The sequence below is a fragment of the Heterodontus francisci genome, chromosome 7 (assembly GCF_036365525.1).
Source record: "Heterodontus francisci isolate sHetFra1 chromosome 7, sHetFra1.hap1, whole genome shotgun sequence".
Taxonomy (NCBI): Eukaryota; Metazoa; Chordata; class Chondrichthyes; order Heterodontiformes; family Heterodontidae; genus Heterodontus; species Heterodontus francisci.
Window position 1 is genome coordinate 82,514,940 of NC_090377.1, and position 17,098 is coordinate 82,532,037.

Sequence of the window (17,098 nt, forward strand, 5' to 3'; positions counted from 1 at the left end):
CTGCAGCTCTCCTTTCAATTCACAAAAAATACCTCTCTCCTGAGTCTATCCTCTTGAAGGAGCATTTCAATGCTGGCTTCCACACAGTAGAAGGACCAATTCTTTGACATTTCAAATTGTCTTTTGCAGCCATTGCATTTATAATCATCTGAGGTGCCATGGGCGTAGTCTTTGAAGAGGCCCAATGAAGAAAATGTCATAGGTAATTGATTCCAGGGAAATTTAGAATATAATTTGCATAACCCATTTATTTTAACTTTTACCATCTTATTTATTTAGAGATACAGCACTGAAACAGGCCCTTCGGCCCACCGAGTCTGTGCCGACCAACAACCACCCATTTATACTAACCCTGCAGTAATCCCATATTCCCTATCACCTACCTACACTAGGGACAATTTACAATGGCCAATTTACCTATCAATCTGCAAGTTTTTGGCTGTGGGAGGAAACCGGAACACCCGGCGAAAACCCACACGGTCACAGGGAGAACTTGCAAACTCCGCACAGGCAGTACCCAGAATCGAACCCGGGTCCCTGGAGCTGTGAGGCTGCAGTGCTAACCACTGCGCCACTGTGCCACCCAAATCCTTGATAAGATAGGTGAAGACAACATTTACAAAATATAACAGAAATTATCTTGTGATGTTTCTCATTATTAGTCATGGGGTTGCAGCATAGTTGTAATGTTAAGCTGCTAAAATGATTAAGTATGTATAAACTGGCCTGTTGCTTTAAGACCGTACTGTGGCAATACAGGCATATGCTGAGATCAATTGCAGTCATAGATAAAACAGAAAATGCTGGAAATACTAAGTCGATCAGGCAGCATCTATATCGAGAAAAAGAGAGTTAACCTTTCCCAGTTCTGATGAAAGGTTGAAATGTAATAGGTATTAAGTAAGTGAAAGGAGAGAGGGTGGAAAAAAACAAAAGGGAAGGTCTGTGATGGGGTGGAAGACAGGAGAGATTAAATGACAAAAGAGTTGGTGGTGCAAGGCCAAAGGGAGTAGTAATGGGACAAGTAAAGAAACAAAAGATGTGCCTGGAGGAGGTGTGAATGGCAGAATGATGAACAGCTGCTGTCCGAAAGCAAAAACTAGAGTAAAACCGAAACTTGCAAAGAAAAAGGAAACAAACTGGGAGCAGAGGTTACATTCTGAAATAGTTGAACTCAGTGTTGAGTCCGGAAGGCCGTAAAGTGCCTAATCGAAAGATCAGGTGTTGTTCCTTGAACTTTTATAGCTCAATGAGAGCCAAAGATCCTGTGCAAATATAAATCAGTACATTGTGACATCATTTACTTTATTATTAATGCATTGTGTAAATATTCTGCCATCCATTTATTCATGCATTTTACTAGACATATCTATTTTAATGAATTGGGGTGGGGGGTGGTTTGTGCAGTGTTTTGGGTTGCGGGGGCTGTGCTGTGTTTTGGTTGGGGGGGGTTGTGCTGTGTTTTGGGTCGGGGAGGGTTGTGCTGCGTTTCAGGTGGGGGGGGGGCTGTGCTGTGCGGTGTCTCGAGGGGGGTGTTTGTGCGGTGTCTTGGGGGGGGTGGTTTGTGCGGTGTTTCGGGGGGGGTGGGTTTGTGTGGTGTTTCGGAGAGGTTTTATGCTCGGGGTGGGGCAGAGGTGTTTGTGGGTTGTTTCGGGGAGGCTTCATTCTTCCTGCAACGCAGGTCCACATGAATTCTTAATCCGGCTTTGAAGAAAGCAACATACTTCTGACTTGTATAATAAATCACTTGAAGGAAAGAACCATGCTTTTTTTGTCCTTATCCTGAACATATTTTGACTTGTAATAATACTGATAGTATATTATTTACTATTCTTGGGATAAGATGTGGACTTCACCATGTGGTAGTTTTTGAACACAATTCCCTACTGAAGAAATAACAGGATCTCTGAAATGTATTGGTTTTAGGAACAGGAATGTTCTCCCATTTCTTAATTATGACAAGCTGAGCAACACCTCACAGCTGTAATAATGGCGAACTACACTAACTCTGAAACCACACTTTGAAATAGTGAACAAATTCACTAATAGATAAAAACCCTTACTGGAATATAACTCTGCAAAAGCATCCTCTCGAATGCATTGTTGGAGCCTAAAGCTCAAGGAGCACAGATACAAAATCTGGTCAAGATCTGTACTTCTAACTATAATAGGGTTCAGCCCCTTTTAAAGCTGCCACTGCCATTGTGTAACTTAGCAAGTCACACCACAGGAGGTCAAACAATGGTTGTATTGAGGTAATGGATTTGTTTTAAATTCACAAGTGAAGTTACCCATTCACTGGTTAACTGACTGCTTAAAATATTAAAGATATTTTGAACAGGTTTGTTTTTAGTTGCATCAGAAGAATAATGATTTGGTATAAATTCTTTCCTTTGTTTATTTATTGACTAGATGTAGCTTGTGGTTTGATTGGTAAGTGTCCTGGAATATACACTGTTTATATAAAGGGCATATTGCTGGTTATCGCAATCTTTGAATCACAGTCGCTCCAAAGATTTGTTTTTTGAAATTTATGGACTTAAGGCAAAACAATTTGTAAATCCTGGATCTATGAGGCTTCAAAAATATATTATCTTCTGCAGAACAGTAACTCATCTCCAGTGCCACAACTGTGGATATGGACCACTTATGTGCGTTTTTAGTTCAACAGTGGCATAATCCATGCAGGACTTGAGCTGTAAAAAGAACATTAAATAAGTAATTTTGTTTATATATTTGAAGCTGTATTGCGGAAGTATTGTACTGAAATTGTTATAAACTATACCCATTACATTGCATGGCTGCTATTATAATTGTCATGGATCAGCCAAAATCATTAAAAAAAAATCTGCTCTGTAGAGATTTAGAAAATTGGAAGTCATGTTATTGTTCTTTATAGAAAATTTAAATCTTATAAATTAATGTATACCTTAAAACATACCATTTAGAACCTCAAGAATTTTCCTTGATGTAGTGGCTATTGTTATAAAGTGCCGGAAATCTTCTTGAGGTTAATGAATACAATTTATTATCACTTCCCTACAAAAAGGCTAGGCTGAAAATGATTAATCAATCTAATTCTTTTGTGAAGTGATGCAAATCACCTAATTTAAAAAAAACTTACAAAAGAAGATGAAGGCAATGTAATTATTTCTCCATTTATGTTAATTGTCTGACTTAATTACAGAGTGCAAAAAAAGTGTTTGCATGAAAAATATTTACACTAGAAAATCAAAAATGTATGAATTCTTTTGAGGAACCTAGAGGGTTAATGTTTAGGTGGTATGAAGATATGAAATTGAAAGGTAGGAAAAGACCAGCTGATCCATCAAGCCTGCCCACATTTTGTGATGGCTGGAACATCATGACTAAACATTTCCCAGTCCTGCAGCCTGGGAGGGGAATAAGAACAATGAGAAACACTTAGCCAATAAGGGAAATAATATTCTGGAAAATTAGTATTATCTATTGGAAGATCATTGGTATTAATACTGGCCTCTAATTTCCTGAAGACTTGCACCATTGTTAAAGTAAATCTACATGGTAACAGCACTCATTGTTATTAAGTGAAAATCTGACAGTAATTCTGACCTCCCCACATGCATAGTACAACACGCAAATCAGGAAATTGCTATCTTGAGTGGCTTTGCTCCAGAAGCTGCGCTGTAACAGTATTTTGCCAAGACACTCTACATTGTCATGAAGGTGCTTTCATTATTAATATTTTTTAAGGACTTGTATTTCAAAGATTGTGAAAATTGGTTCATTTGAAAGACTGAGGAGATGCCTGGATTTGTTTTTTTTTAAAAAGGTTGCTGTGGATTCTTTTTTTTTAAAAAGCACTTACTGGAAGAGACAATGAAGGGCTAAATAAACATAAGGAGCCTTGCTGGTTATTGGAGTTGTACTCTATGCCCTCATTAATAAAGCCCAGGATACTGTATGCTTTATTAACCGCTCTCTCAACCTGTCCTGCCACCTTCAATGACTTATGCACATATACACCCACGTCCCTATGCTCCAGTACCGCCTTTAGAATTGTACCCTTTATTCTATACTGTCTCTCTGTGTTCTTCCTACCAAAATGAATCACTTCACATTTCTCTGCATTGAACTTCATCTGCCACCTGTCTGTCCATTCCACCAACTTGTCTATGTCCCTTTGGAGTTCTACACTATCCTTCTCACAGTTCACAATGCTTCCAAGTTTCGTATCATCTGCAAACTTTGAAATTGTGCCCTGTATACCAAGGTCTAGGTCATTAATATATATCAGGAAAAACAAGGGTCCCAACACTGACTCCTGGGGAACTCCACTACAAACCTTCCTCCAGCTGGAAAAATATCCATTAACCACAACTCTTTGTTTCCTGTCACTCAGCCAATTCTGTATCCATGTTGCTACTGTCCTTTATATTCCACGAGCTATAACCTTGCTCACAAGTCTGTTATATTGTGTGCTGTTAAACTTTGTATCTTTATTGAAAAAGTTTTGTTTTATAATAAATCAACAATTTTGTTGTTTATTAAAGAAACCTGATTGGTGGATTTTTATTCTGAAACTAATATAGGTAAAGTATATAATTGGCCATATCGATAACTGGGTAAAACATTTAAATATATGTTGTGACCAGTGAAGTAGTGGAACAGTGCATTCCTTCAACCTTGGTCATAACAATTCAAACACATGGAAGAGAATGAAGTTGCTGTGCATAAGAGATAGATACCCACTAAACCCGCAAAAAAAAATTAGGGTTTGTCCATTCCCGTGTAAGTGGAATTTTAATGAGGTGTTGTCTTAATTACCGCCACTTTAATTATTGTAGATTTTAAAAAAAATGTTTTAGCTTTTCCTTTCTGTCTCTCTTATCTCTCTGCCTTGCTGCCATCGTTCTTTCACTCTCTTTATTTCACTTTCTGAACTTAATTTAGTATTGAATTCGCTATTCTCACTTATGCTTCTTGGTTCAGACTCTGTGTTGCTCATTAATGATTCTTCAATCTGATTGGTTAAGGAAATACATAGTCCCTTGCCCTGTTTACACAGGCCCTAAGGGCTGGATTTTTAGATCCCGCCAGTGGTGGGAAAGGAAGTGGGCATGTGATGAAAAAAGCCGTGCTGGCCAACATGCTAGTTTCCTGGCGCCGTTCCCACCAGCAGTGAGTTTCAAGAGCAGCAGAGATGGGAGCAGGGTGTGTGGATGGGGACGGTGGAAGCTGGCCCTGAGGACCCACCCGATCCACTAATGAGTCCTAATTAAGGTTGCTAAAGAGCTCATTTGCGAGTCATTGAGAGCTTGTTGAGAGAGATGCTGAGATTTTGGTGAGGGTGCACTGGCTGCATACTATGCCACGGGTAGACCAGATGCATGGAGATGGCAACACAGCGGAGAGCCAGTTATGCCTGTCCCGACAAATTAAGTTGGGCATAAAAGGGAGAACATGCACAGGTGCCTTTGGGTCTGTGCAGGTTGCAGGGAGAGTGTTCTGCATGAGCTCGGGCAGTGCAGGGGATCATCATCTCCTCGCATCACGGGGGGCATAAAGAATTGGCAGGGCTTTTAGATACAATAGGGAGGCCAGCAGAGTACAAGGAAGGCAGCAGATGGCAATGAGGGTAAGACTCTCAGATGTCAGGTCCCGAGGAGCAACATCCTTCAGAGGAAGGACATGAGGAGGGCAGAGGAGAGGGCCAAGGGGCAGGAAGGCAACGGAGGCTATAGGATATATCAACGAAGATGGAGCTACCTGCATATGCCAGAGAACTAATGTTGCAGGAGACTATGATTCTCGAGGTAGATGATCACAGAGATTTATACCCTTTCCATGGATGATCACAGAGATTTATACCCTTTCCATGGAAGCCCTCACTCCCCCACAGCACTGCTCACTATGCCCTGTCGGTATCTGTCAGAGTCACTGTGGCCTTGAACATCTTTGCCTCTGGCTCCTTCCAAGGATCAGTTGTGGACCTTGGTGGCATCTCGCAAATGGCAGCACACCACTGTATCTCGCAGGTTACTGCTGCTCTATTTGCGAGAGCTGAACAATACATTCAATTCCAAGCAGGCAGCACCGCACAGGCACAAAGGACAGTGGGTTTTGTCACCATCGCTGGTTTCCCTCAGGTGCAGGGCATCATCCATTGAACCCATGTGGCCATCAAGGCACCAAGTGAGAGGCCAGTGAGATTCATCAACAGGAGGGGCTTCCAGTCCCTCAAAGTTCAGTTGGTCTCCGACCACAGCAAGGGGTTTCTCCATGTGTGTGCTCACTTTCCTGGAAGCTGCCATGACTCCTTCATCCTCCAGCAGTCCAGGCTGTCTCAAATCTTCATTCCACCACCCAAACTTTGCGATTGAATTCTAGGGGACAAGGGATATCGCTTGAACAGATGGCTACTCACTCTTTGACAAGAACTTGAGACGGAGGCTACAACAGAAGCCATCTGCTCACAAGGACTGCCATTGAGCAAGCCATCGGGCTTCAGAAGATGTGGTTCTGGTGCCTGGATCAGTCTGATGATGCCTTGCAGTGCACTCCTGGAAGGGTCTCATGCATTGTGGTGGTCTGTTTTACTCTTCATGATGCAGCCCTTCAGAGAGGTCTGGACCTTTAAGGTGGTGGTGCACTAGGTCAACACAGCTCATCAGAGGAAGAGGAGGAGCAGGAGGTGGAAGAGGAGGAGGAAAAGGAAGGTGCAGAACAGAGATGCCCTGGCTGCCCAGGGAGGTGTCTGCACCTGGTGAGGGATTCGAGGGTCTCATCAGGATGTCATCAACGTCAAGTATCATCTGATCCAGGCATGTTTCAGCTGAGTCCTTCTAACCCAGGAGGTTGGCATGGTCTGGAACTTATTTCGAACTGCCTGTGAGAACACGTCCATTGCAGACGCAGCCTGGAATAGATCCATTCTTACTGCCATTGAAGAACACATCGGTCCAGAAATTTCACTGTTGCTGTTCAAGTACCAATGCTCCCCTTCACCACTTCATCCCTCTTTTCCTTTTCCGCCATTAATAAAAGGAAGCTCACACATCTGGCTTCATTTATTAATATTTACATGGTTCTCGTAAGGAAAATAGTGCACAGTTTACAAGTTAAAGAAACCCCAGTGACCCATTAAGTGCTCTGCCAGAAACGGTGGTCTCTGCACTTGGCTACTTCTACGTGGTGCCCCTCTTGTGGCCTGTGAGGAGGAGGAGTGGAGGCTGCCTCCTTGCTTGTCTTTGGTTGCAGCTAAGATGCACATGGCGGTCATCTTCATCAAGGAGATGCCATTGGAGACACCTCCACCGGTGTCAATGCAGGGGCAGTCTCTATCACTGGATGGGTCCTGTTGCACAGATGGTCCCTCAGTCAGAGGGGCCAAGGTGGTCGATGATGATGCCACCCTGTGAGTGGTGGCACCCTCATCCTCCTCGGTGACTGCCTTAGCCCTTGGCTGGAAGTTCGGATGGCTGGAGGGGAGCACCAGCTAAGGTGCGACTGGCATCCCTCCAAAAATCTGTGCGCCATCTGCACCACTGACCAGTCAAGGCAACATAGTGTGGAATGCATTCAGTCAACATCACTGCCTTAGGGAACTGACATGTGTGAGCCCATGAGTTGCTGCTGGTCTAAGTAGAGCCTCCATTTTTGTCACTCTTGAGGCCCTGCATCTATACCTAGCTGAATATGACTGTGTCTGTCCTCCCTCCTCTGAGTGGGACTGTCCACAGCTGCCTCTGCCTCTGTCACCTCCTCCTGCACACTCCTGACATACTCATCACCCAGTGTCATCCTATCTATGCGCGTGCGAGTACCCACTGATGTGACTGTATCTGAGCTGGTGCAGGGCATGCTTCTAAGGTGTAATGGTGGTTTGCTGTGAGGTCTCCTCTAGCAGTGCTTGACCTGATGCAGAAGCAGTAATCTGTCCTTCTGCCTCGACGTTTGAAGCTGTGGGAGACACAAGAGGTCATCATGAGAACTAGCCTTGGAGAGCAGAAGCCTCTGTAGTGCTGAGGTTTCTCAATGCAGCGGAGCCTTTGCCATGCTGTCGGACGGGCTGGAGTGCATGCAGCCCCTTCAAGTATGCATTGCAATTTCTATTCGGCCTCTCCACCAGGGATGCCCATCTCACCTACCCTGACTTGCTCATGATGAGCGACCATGGCAATCTCCAGTGCTTCCTTTTCCATAGTGGTGATGATGTGAAGGATGGAGGCCTTTTGTGGGCATTCTGAGCCCATTTCCCCTTCAAAGACGAAAGGGAGATAAGGCATTGCTGGCATCTATGGCCAATGCCAACGGCTCATTGACAGAGGAAGCCACATGTATCAGTGCTGGCAGGTCCTCAGCCACACTATGGCTCTGTGCCTTACTAGGGGCTCAGTAAGTACCCTGAGCTCACATTCCTCCCATGTTCAGGAGCAGCATATGCCCTCAGGCTCCTCAACTGGAAGGTCTGCTGGAGGGTGGATACTCAAAGGCCTGTCCTGAGGGTCTGGTGTTGTACTCACCTTGTCAGAGTGAATAAGGTCATTGAACCTCGTCTTGCACTGGAGCCAGGTCCTCCTCACTACACTTCGTCTGCTCACAGACTCCGCCACCTTGATTCAGGTCTGCTTGGTTTGGGAGGGTGGCCTTCTCCTGCCACCCTCTGGAAAGAGATCCTCACTCCTGTCTCTCGCTGCCATGAGGAGGACCTGCAGATCTGCATCAGCAAAGTGCAGGGCAGCCGTGCCTTGGCTTCCAGCCTTCTGCCTTTCCTGCTCCATCGGTAAGACAGGAATTGATGCATTGAAACAGCACCCAACCCACCTTCCAGCCAATTAGGAACATAAGAACATAGAAGCAGGAGTAGACCATTCAGCCCATCGAGTCTGCCCCGCCATTCAATATGATCATGGCTTATCATCCACTTCAATGCCTTTTTCCCATATTATTCCCATATCCCCTTTATGTCATTTGTATTTAGAAATCAGTCAATCTCTGCTTTAAACATACTCAATGACTGACTACAGACCCCGGGTAGAGAATTCCAAAGATTCACAACCCTCTGAGTAAAGAAATTTCTCCTCATCTCTATCCTAAGGGCTTCCCCCTTATTGTGAAATCGTGTCCCCTGGTTCTGGACTCCCCAACCAGAGGAAACATCTTAGCTGCATCTACCCTGTCTATCCCTTTAAGTATTTTGTAGGTTTCAATGAGATCACCTCTCATTCTTTGAAACTCTAGAGAATACAGGCCCAGTTTCCCCAATCTCTCTTCATAGGACAGTCCTCCCATCATCCAGGGAACAAGTCTGCTGAATCTTCGTTGCACTCCCTCTATGGCAATAATATCCTTCCTAAGGTGAAGGGACCAAAACTGCACACAGTACTCCAAGTGCGGTCTAACCAAGGTTCTATACAATTGCAGCAAGACTTCACTACTCCTGTATACAAACAGGCTTCCCCTGTGAAAATCGGGGCCTGTGACTGCTTCCCACAGTGGATATGATCGGGACCTGGAAACAGTCTCAAGGTCCGTTTCCTGATCCCAAAAGGAAAATCAGGCCGCTGACCTCCTGGACAAGGCACCATGCTGTAATGGCTCTTTAAGCACAACATGGTCCATTGCAAAATCTCAGAGAAAGTCTTTGGCCAAGTGTAAATGTGATGAACGGCTGGTGTTATTCATTCACTGCAAAATCCGTCCTTAATGTTTGGTTAAAAGGCTGTTTGGTGATTAATATATATTAGACAAACAGTTCACAGTTTCACTGCTTTCTGTCAGTCACTTTTCCTGAAATTTAAATGCAGAACAGATAGACTGATGGACAAGATAAGAAGGAAACTTTTAAGCTCTCTTGTGCTGCTTAATTTTTGCTAGAAAATCAAGTAGTAGAGGTCATAAGTTCTAAGAACGCTCCCACTATATTTAAATTAGTTTGGACAAGCTTATAATGAGATTTAATTTTGAGGTGCAGTTTAAGTCTCTTGTTTCTATTGCATTAACTTGAAACGTAATCCAGATGCAGAGAAGGGCTGGCTCCTGGTTGCTGATCTACACCACTGTCCGGACACTGGATTTGCTGCCGAGTTAGACACGTTTAATTTCATTAATCTGAACAGTGATTTATGGGAAAGAATTTCTTCTATAAAATGCCTTGGATATTGCAGTACTTTTATAACTTCAACATATCAATGGGCATGAGGTAGTAAACACTGGTCTCCTTTTCCATGGAGATGCAGGTCATTGACCATATAGCTTCCATGTCACCGTTGCAGAGTCATGGCAAGCAAAGATCTAGCTTATGGTGTTTGTCACCAAAACTGCCATTGCAAGAAATTCTGGGCCAATATATTATTGGGGAGATTTGATATCATGCAAACAAATTTTTTGTATTCAATACTTTGAAAGTAGCCACAAAAATATGCCCAAATGTCCAGCTTTACTGATATAAGGGCTTTTATTATATTGGTAAAATATAATTTCATTGAACAGTGATGCAAAGTGTTGCAATTTATTTTAGATCTCAAAAGTGTATGGATAATTATAACTAATTGGGACCATTTAAAAATAATTTGACAGTAGTTTGGTGCTTAGTTAGGATTATGCTATTTGATTGCAGGTGGAGAAGCATATAATGTGTGATATGACCAATGAAGAAGATGTAACAAGTCTAGAATGCACCATTGGACAATTGTATATGGATTCTTTATCAAAGGTATACAAATTATATCAGATCATTTTAAGAGATAATGTAATTGAGAACCATGTGGAGCAGTGGGATAGCCCACTGTCATTTGTACCGCAGTCCACCCAGGCCAAACAGAAGGATTGAAGATTTCTCTCTCGCTTTCCTCTCTGATCTGTTGTCCTATATGAATGAGGATGACTGGTCTTAACCGATTTCACAGAGGTCATAATCTCATAATGCAACTTTGCGTACAGTTTAGCACCAAATGTAAATCTCATTTGGAAAGACCAAAGGATATTGGTAAAAATTAAATATTCTCACTGAGACAACAAGGATGCTCTACTGAGAGTAGAGGCTGAATTTTTGCTTTGGGGATGGAAAACAGGAGCTGGGACTGTTTTCAGGTCCCGAACCCACCCCGAGGGCCGAATAATCACTTATTGGGATTTTGACTGGGGCGCCCCTTTAATTGACCTGGTTCCTTGTCCAGTTAAGGGTGGCAGGTAGGCTCTCGAAGCTGGAGAGCCAATTAGAAGCCTTCCAGCCTCAGAGGAGCAGCCAGCTGCTATGAATGGTAAGAACGGTATCAGGAAACTGGAATACTGGGTAGTGCCTGTATTTTAGGCCCCATCTGCCTCCATTCCCGACTTCAGCAGGGGCCCAAAAATCCTGCCTCTAGGTTTCAGTTAAGTAGTTGGAGAGAAAAAAAAGGCTCCATTCTACATCTGCCCCTGAACTGAGACCACTTGATGCTTAAAGCAGATGACAAAAACCAAAATTATGAGCACCTTACCTGAAAAAAAACAAATTGAAAAAGGGAAAATAAACACTCAAATATATTAAGATACATAAAAATGCATTGTAGAAATATAAAGCTGATGAGTTTTAAATAAAAATTTTAATGACTGTAAATAATGATAACCACATACAGGTTATCTGTGACCAGATTTAAAATGGTTTCAGTTGTCTGCCAGAGTATAAATACGTTCTATAATGTGAACAAATTAGTGTTTAACAGAAATCCTTGCATTGCTGACAATGCTTGGTATAAGGTGAACTTTGATGTTGATCGTTTTACTTTCTAATTCAGCTGTCAGTATGTCATAAATATTAGAATTTATTCTTCTGGTATTTGTCACCCAGGTGGGATTAAGTTTTCTTCTGGATGCCAGCAGGCTTACCAGAGCAGAGGAAGACATTGTCATCACTGTTAATGCGACTTGGTAAGCATTTTATAAATACAAATGTGCCGTCTTAAGGGAAAAGATACACTGCTTGGTGAAATGCAGAGGTTAGGGGAAGAGTGCTGTTGTGCTTCATTAAGTCCTTGCAGGGATGTACATTTATTATATGGCCTGTAGAGAAACATTGTAGAGAAGAAATGCTTAATTGAGGATAGGAGCAAAAAGATAACAGTTTAAGTAATGAGAATGAATTTGTGCAGGGGCTGTTTTCTTTTAAAGCTGCATATAAAATTATATACATATGTTATTTTGGCAAGCCACTGGGCATGTGTAAGCTAATTATTACTTGCCTTCTAGATAAAAATACTTAATTTCACACATTTAAAGTTGTATACTTCCTGTGTTTACTTCTACAGTGAAAACGAACAGATTCTGGATTTACTTCATGATAACTTTGTCACTCTTAACTTGCCCTTGAAATATGAGGTTAATGTTGCTGTCCACGGGTAAGTAATCTGTCATCTACAATAACAATTTTAACAATATTGTGATAATTGAGTATTACTGAAAATAGAGACATTTTGTCGACGCTTTTCATCTTACATGCATCAGGACAATTTGCAAGAATACCAATAAGGGAAAGCAACAAATTTATGAGATGAGAGTGCTGATTGGTTGGCAAGTGGACTCTGATTGGTAGAGGTGTTGCCATGGAGAATGCACCAGTTTATGGTGACTGACAGTTAACCACCAAGCTTTGTTTGAAATTTAAACCAGGCAGCTTGACTCTGATTGGTCAAGGCATTGCCCTGAGGAATGAACCAGCGAATAGCTGTCACTTATTTTGTTTAGTTGAAACAGGCACAATGTGTGTACATGTTCTTTCGGTCTGCAAAGAGCAGGGCCCTGTGTTTTAATATATGTAGCTTCCAGTACATGCAAATACACCACAATGCAAGACCGACTGACAATCTTAAAGTGATTGTCAGTGTAATTCTTAGCACACTGAGGATAATTTAGCAAATAAAAACAAGAAATGCTGGAAGTACAGAACTGATGAAGGGTCACTGACCTGAAACGTTAACACTGCTTTTCTCTCCACACATGCTGCCAGACCTGCTGAGTATTGCCAGCATTTCTTGTTTTTATTTCAGATTTCCAGCATCTGCAGTATTTCCCTTTTATTATTTAGCAAAAGTTGTTCAATTGCGGAATCATATCTAATGTTGGACACTATGTTTTGAGTTTTGCAAACACGGGCTGGTTGGGAATGAAACATAATAAAAGTCTTAATAACTCTCATGGAGCATTTATTTTGGATGGTGCAATGCTCGGGAGTAACCCTCTAGCTTAGTGCTGCCATTCCGGAGTTTAAGCCCTGTCAATAATCTTCCTACATTGGAGTTCTGACCTTACATCGGAGATTTTTCAGGAACTTGTGCGTCCCACCTAGGCCGCAGGTCTTGCTTTTAGCCTGGACCCCTAAGGTTGAGTACCTTTGTAAAGGCTTCTGAGGGAGCTCCTCTCTGGATCTTCAGGGGGAAAACCTGGAGCTAGACTTCACTAGATTTTCCAGTAACTTGAAGATTATGGTCATCCAAATGCACCTTTGGTGGTGGTGTCTCCAACCATGGATAGAGTAATGAAGGAACATCTCCCAACCCTTAAACATTCATCAGGGTCATCCATGGAAGTTGCCAGCAGGCACACCCCTGTGCAGTCGCTGGAATGTGCCCTCCTGCTGCCGATATTTGGTCATGCAATTTTTTGCGGCATTTTATACAATTCAAGCTGTTAATTATAATTAGTTAATTATAAATACTGAGCTGCAAACATATGGGATGTACACTTTAATAATAATTGAATTCTAAACTATTCACTTATGTACGCCTGTAAACCCCTGAGGCCCTCTTCATTTGCATAATGTGCCAGCCTTGGCTCAGTGGTAGTATTCTCGCCTTTGAGTCAGAAGGTTGTGGATTTAAGTCCCACTCCAGGGACATAGGCCAGAATTTTACTGGCATGCCATGGGTTCTGACAACTGGACCAGAAGCAGCACCAGAGCCTGCGTGGGTGGACAGCAGGACCGCAGGGGGCGCTTTTACCGGCAGCAGACAATTAAGAGGTTACAGCCAGGACAGCCAACCAATTAAGGACGGTGGCCTGCCTCTACAAGCTGCTGGCCCAATCATAGGGCCAGCAGCTCTGCAAGTTCGGCAGTGCCACCGATGGAGGTATTCACTGCTGAGCCTGCAAGAGCGACCCCTGCAGGTACGTGGAAAATTCTTGTTCTCTGCTGGGGCTGGACTGGTAGGCCCAGGCAATTGGAGGGGAGAACCCTCCACTGGCAGTGTTGGGGCCACAGGGGTGGAAATTGCTGCTGGTTGGTGCCTCCGTGGGTGGTGGAGCTGTCGGAAAGGAAGGACCCCATCCCCGGTGAGCTGCTGGTAGACTGCCTCAATGTAGCTGGCAGACTCAGCATGCAATGGAGGGCCATTCCGAAGCTGTTAAAAACCTGGTGGGTTGTAAAATGGCCATCAATAGGCCAATTAATCACCTTAATTGGCTGCCCGCCTCTGGTTGGTGGGTGGCCGAGCAGCTGCTGTTCCTGCCTTTGATAATATCCCGTGGCGGCGGGAACACATTGGACTTCCCTCCAGATGCCTTCCGCCACCATTTTACCACATTTCCTGTGTCCCAGCCCGTGTCGAGGGGGCTGGTAAACTTCAGTCCATATATTCTAGGCTGACACCTTGGTGCAGTACCGAGAGTGCTACACTATTGGAGCTGCTGTATTTGTATGAAACAGTAAAGCAATGCCCCAACTGCCCTCTCCACTATTGGAAAAAGAGCAGGGGAATTCTCCCCAGTATTCCAGCCAATGATTATCCCCCAACCAACATCACAAGAAATAGATTATCTGGTCATTATCTCATTGCTGTTTGTGCGACCTTGCTGTGTGAAAAATTGGCTGTCACGTTTCCTACATTACAACAGTGACCACAATTTTAAAATACTTAATTGACTGTAAAGCACTTTGGGGCACTTTGGGGCACGCTGAGGTTATGAAAGGCGATATATAAATGCAAGTTCTTTAAGTGCGGTGGAACGGAGCTCCCATCGCACTTGTCCAAGGTCATAAACCCTGTTCCACATTCTGTGGGTGGGGGTGGGGAGGAGGGCGGGATCATAGCCAGGATAGTCTTCGGGTAAGGCAGCCTCAGTGTTGTCTGCCTTGGCCCAAACTGATCTGCTCTTCCAAGGCAGAGTGGAATCCTCCGAAGGCTCAAATGGGCCAAAGAAAATTATTTTTGTAACTCTTCAGCTCTGATTCGAACCATTCCAGCTAGAGAAGCTACTCGATCCCCTCTAGTATCAGTAATCTTATTTTAAGAAGGTCTTAAAGGAATCAGACTCTTCAGGCATAGGTTCCACTGAGGCTTTTCAAGGGTGTAAAGAAAGGAATTTCCTTAGGAAGTTTAGGAGCTCACCCTGACATGCCCCTTTGATGTAAGGGATAGTTAGGTGAAAGATCTGCCCAAAGGCCCTGTCCCACTACTTGAATTTAAAGATTCAGTCCAAATAGGGCAGAGCCCAGGTGGAGTTGGGATCCAGCCTATATTCCGGGGGTGGGGGGCGGGGGAGGGGTGCCTGTTCAGCATAAAGGCAAATAATACTTTCTTCAGTCATAGGAATTTTGTGATTTTGTGGCAATAAGATGTGGTAAAAGCTGATTTTTATATTCTTGGAACACATTTGTGTCAGAGATGAAGGAAGGATTCAGTGATCATGCATCAAATGCAAAGATCTCTGCGCATTGCAGTAAAAACCCAAAGTCAGGACTATGGCTGTATAAGATAGAAACAGGTGGCTCTCAAGTTACTAATAGTCCCTCATTGACATCTTCCTTTGACCAAGTGACAGAAGAGGCAACCCAATTCATACAGCTCCACCACAGATAGTAGGTAAGGTTCAATGGTACTAAGTGCGGAAATTCAGGAGTCTGTGCTGCCCAAAGCAGGTATATATTTTTTTAAATTCTTTCATGGGTTGTGGACGTTGCAGGCCAGGCCAGCATTTATTGCCCATCCCTAATTGCCCTTGAACTGAATGGCTTGCTAGGCCATTTCAAGGGCATGTAAGAGTCAACCACATTGCTGTGGATCTGGAGTCACATGTAGGCCAGACCAGGTAAGGACAGCAGATTTCCTTCCCTAAAGGACATTAGTGAACCAGATGAGTTTTTACAACAATTGACAATGGTTTCATGGCCATCATTAGACTAGCTTTAAATTCCAGATTTTTTTTTATTAATTGAATTCAACTCCCACCTTCTTCTGTGGTGGGATTCGAACCCATGTCCCCAGAGCAATACCTGGGTTTCTGGGTTATTAGTCCAGTGACAATACCAATACGCCACCGCCTCCCCATATATGTCAACTTTTACCTCCTATCTTCCCACCATATGGTCCCCAAACAGTCTTTCCAAGGGAAGCAGTGATTTATTTGTACTTCTTTCATTTAGTATACTGTATTCGCTACTCATGATGTGTTCTCCTTGGTATTGGGGAGACCAAAGGCAGATTGGGTGATGGCTTTGCTGAACGCATTCGTTCTGTCCTCAAGCATGACCCTGAGCTTCCGGGTCACTTGCCATTTCAATTCTCCACCTCACTCCCATTCTGACCTCTCTGTTCTATGTCTCCTACAGCATGCTAATGAATCTCAGTGGAAGCTGGACGAATAATGCCATATCTTTCAATTAGACACTTTACAGCCATTTCAGATCGTAACCACCACTCCCATTCTTTCAGACAGCAACTGTTGGTAGTGATTTGGCTATTGCCATTTACACCTCCTCTAGACCCATCTTTTGTATCTTTACTTGTCCCATTACCACCCCCCCTTTTGCCTTGCACCATCGTGCCTATTGTTATTTAATCTCTCCTGCCTTCCATCCTATCACAGACCTTCTCTTTTGTTCTTTTCCTGCTTCTCTAATTTCCCTTGTTACATCTCTAACTCTTTTCAGTTATGATGAAAGGTCATTGACCTGAAACGTTAACTTTGTTTCTCTCTCCACAGATGCTGCCTGAGCTGCTGAGAATTTCCAGCATTTTCTGTTTTTATTTCAGATTTTCAGCATCGGCAGCATTTTGCATTTATGACTGTTGCTTAAGGAGATTTCAGCAAATAAGTCACCTCCAATCTGCATTAGCTCTCACAATCATAACTACAGACAAGG

At 43.4% G+C, this 17,098-nt stretch overlaps 1 protein-coding gene across 5 annotated transcripts in view; it reads left to right on the top strand.

Moving 5' to 3' along the window:
- Positions 1-17,098, top strand: part of itga4 (integrin alpha 4) — a 325,335-nt gene that overhangs the window by 264,563 nt on the left and 43,674 nt on the right. For all 5 annotated transcript variants that reach the window (XM_068035544.1, XM_068035543.1, XM_068035545.1 and 2 more), the window contains exons 19-21: positions 10,601-10,696; positions 11,813-11,892; positions 12,270-12,359. In XM_068035544.1, the coding sequence (XP_067891645.1) occupies positions 10,601-10,696; positions 11,813-11,892; positions 12,270-12,359 (266 nt within the window). The remainder of the gene's footprint in view (positions 1-10,600; positions 10,697-11,812; positions 11,893-12,269; positions 12,360-17,098) is intronic.